Source organism: Microtus ochrogaster, chromosome 1 (genome assembly GCF_000317375.1).
Source record: "Microtus ochrogaster isolate Prairie Vole_2 chromosome 1, MicOch1.0, whole genome shotgun sequence".
Lineage (NCBI taxonomy): Eukaryota > Metazoa > Chordata > Mammalia > Rodentia > Cricetidae > Microtus > Microtus ochrogaster.
Genome location: NC_022009.1, coordinates 78,773,714 through 78,776,333, shown reverse-complemented (window position 1 = coordinate 78,776,333; position 2,620 = coordinate 78,773,714). Strand labels below are relative to the sequence as shown.

At 42.4% G+C, this 2,620-nt stretch overlaps 1 protein-coding gene across 3 annotated transcripts in view; it reads left to right on the top strand.

The window, feature by feature from the left end:
• Positions 1-2,620, top strand: part of Ispd (isoprenoid synthase domain containing) — a 233,200-nt gene that overhangs the window by 32,746 nt on the left and 197,834 nt on the right. For all 3 annotated transcript variants that reach the window (XM_005343845.2, XM_026787568.1, XM_026787558.1), the window contains exon 3: positions 333-482. In XM_005343845.2, coding sequence (XP_005343902.1) covers positions 333-482 — 150 coding nt within the window. The remainder of the gene's footprint in view (positions 1-332; positions 483-2,620) is intronic.

The following is a 2,620-nucleotide window of genomic DNA, read 5'->3' as shown; positions in this document are numbered from 1 at the left end:
TGGGAAAATGAGGGGCCTGTCCGTGGGAAGGTGGGGGGCCCGTCCGTGGGAAAGTGAGAGGCTTGTCCGTGGGAGTCTGTTTTCTCCTTCCACCATGTGGGTGCCAGAGTCAAACTCAGGCCACCTGGATTGATCACAAACACATTTATTTCCTTGCTGAGCCATGTTACCTGCCTGATGTGGGAAAGCAGTTGAACATACAATGAAAATGGTATTTCCATGTTGAAGTGCATGCCTGGCTTTGCTATCCTATGAAACTGTTTTTTTTTAATTTTAGCTATTAGTTGTGAATTGAGCAAGCATTTGTTTAGGTGCTTTCTTTTCCCTTGTAGGCAGCAGGAGCAATTCGGCCTCTGGTGTCCACTGTCATCAGTCCCTCTGCTGACGGCTGCTTAGAGCACTCACTGGACCGTGCCAAACACAGGGCCAGTGAAATGCCACAGGCCTTCCTCTTTGATGTGATCTACAAAGCATATCAACAGGTAAGAATTGGGCTTTCCAAAAGCTACTATTCTGTTGTGCTCTTTGAAACCACATCCACATTCGAATTTCTAGAAAAACATGCAAGACTCAGCATATTGTTGTGCTCCAGGGCGAAGTGTACCACAGGCGAGCAATGAGAGTACTCTATTTGTGTAGAACAGACATGCAAGCATGCAGGGAGAATTCCTTTGGAAGCGGCTGAAGCTCTCTCCTTCTTTTGATGGGTCACATACAGCAATTCTGGAGCACTGGAAATGCAGAAATGTGTGTAATGCCTAAAAGTCTGTTAGAGGCTCAAAGCCGGTGGTTGTAGGGTGGTCACATAGGTTTCCTCTGGCTAGCACGTGCAGAAATTCCACATTTGCAGAAGGAATGCAGGTGTTTACTGTAAACAGGGCTGTGCATTCAGATAATTCCCACACCAGGGTCCCTAAACACTGGTCCACACACACCTTATAAACAGGGCTTCATGAGGATAAATTTTCTGCATAGAGATCTAGACATCTTAATTAAATATTTAAGTTAAGTAACTATAAAAATATCACCCCCACAAATTGATACTTGGGTATCTGTATTCTTTCTTTCATTTGGAAACCTTCTGTGCTTATATAATTTTATTGCTAATTTACATATGTGAATAAGTCATTACTGAGTGTCACAATCAGTTTCCCAGAAACTTCTCTGTAAAATAAGGTGGAGTAACTCAGTACTCAACTGGCATTGGGGAATCCGTGAATGTGTTGAGAGAGATGGGCAGTTAAGGTTATAGGGTAATGGTAATTAGATTACAGAATGGTAGTGGTTATTCATATATATATATATTACAAACAGTTTGGGCTATAGTTCAGACTTATTACTAACTAGCTCTTACATCTAAATTAACCCATTTCTACTATTCTATGTATTGCTATGTGGCATGGCTTTTACTGGTCTGCTGCCATCTTGTTTCTTGGGTGGATGCTTTCGTGTCTCTTGACTCCGTTCCTTCCCATCCAAGTCCTCTATTTGATTGTTCTACCTAACCCTCTCCTGCCTGTCTATTGGTCAAAAAGCTTTTCTTATTAACCAATGGGAACAATATACACTTATAGTGCATAGAAGCATTCCAAAGGCTATCATTCTGTGTTGAGGAGCAATTACAAAATCAAATTATTTCCTTTAAGCAGAAGCAGTATGGGAACCAAATTACTACTTGTTTCAGGATGACAGTTTTGATATACAAACATCCTGTAAACAGAAGCAGATTGGCTTCATGAACATCCAAAATTCTTTCAGCACCAGGTAGAAAGATTGACTAGAACTTGGATGATGGCCAATTAGACCACAGTTTGATAGAGACCATGGGCTCTGCACACTTTTTTCCCTTTCTGTGCAATCACAGAACTTATGCTAACATCTGTAAGCAACAGCGCTTACTTACCAAGCCAGGGTTACCTAATTATGGTCTGTGAGAATGTCGTCATCAGGCCTGGGTTGGAGGGGTCAAAGCAAGATTGAGGCTGAGACAAGTTTATTACAAGCAATCAGACTTTTTATACCTGTATCAGAAACAATACAATGGCAGTTGCAAGGATCAAGACAATGGTAGTTGCTAGGATACCATGATGTTTTCAGGCTGTTCAGAGTACACAAGATTAATGTCTAAGACTAATTGTCCTGTCAGAATTCTATATGCTTCACTGACTTCCAGGGAAGGCAGAGAAGCACGGGCAGCCTGAATGCTTCATTGCTGGAAGGAGTGCCTTGTTTTCTCAGGCACTGAAAGTCATACAGTGGCCCAAGAGACCCAGACTCTAACCTGAAAAACCTATGACACAAGCCTCTCAAGGCAGCTAGACCAGGACACATGATTCCCTGCAGTCCCCCCTTTCAGTATATGCAAGTCAATCTTTGAAGCAGACATGGAGTAGCAAATCAATCTCAAGGCTATAAAGCCCTCAGAATAACCAACAAAAACATTCTCAGAGACTTTCCTATGGTCCCCTCCTTAGAAGTTCAATTAGAGACTCAAAAAGTATGACCAAAACCGTTGCTAGGTTTTGTGCAGTAATGGAAAGGGCTATTTATTTAACTTTTGTAGTAGTAGGAAGCGGCGGGGCTGCATCCCCAGCACCCTGGCTGCCTGCTAGCTTATGCC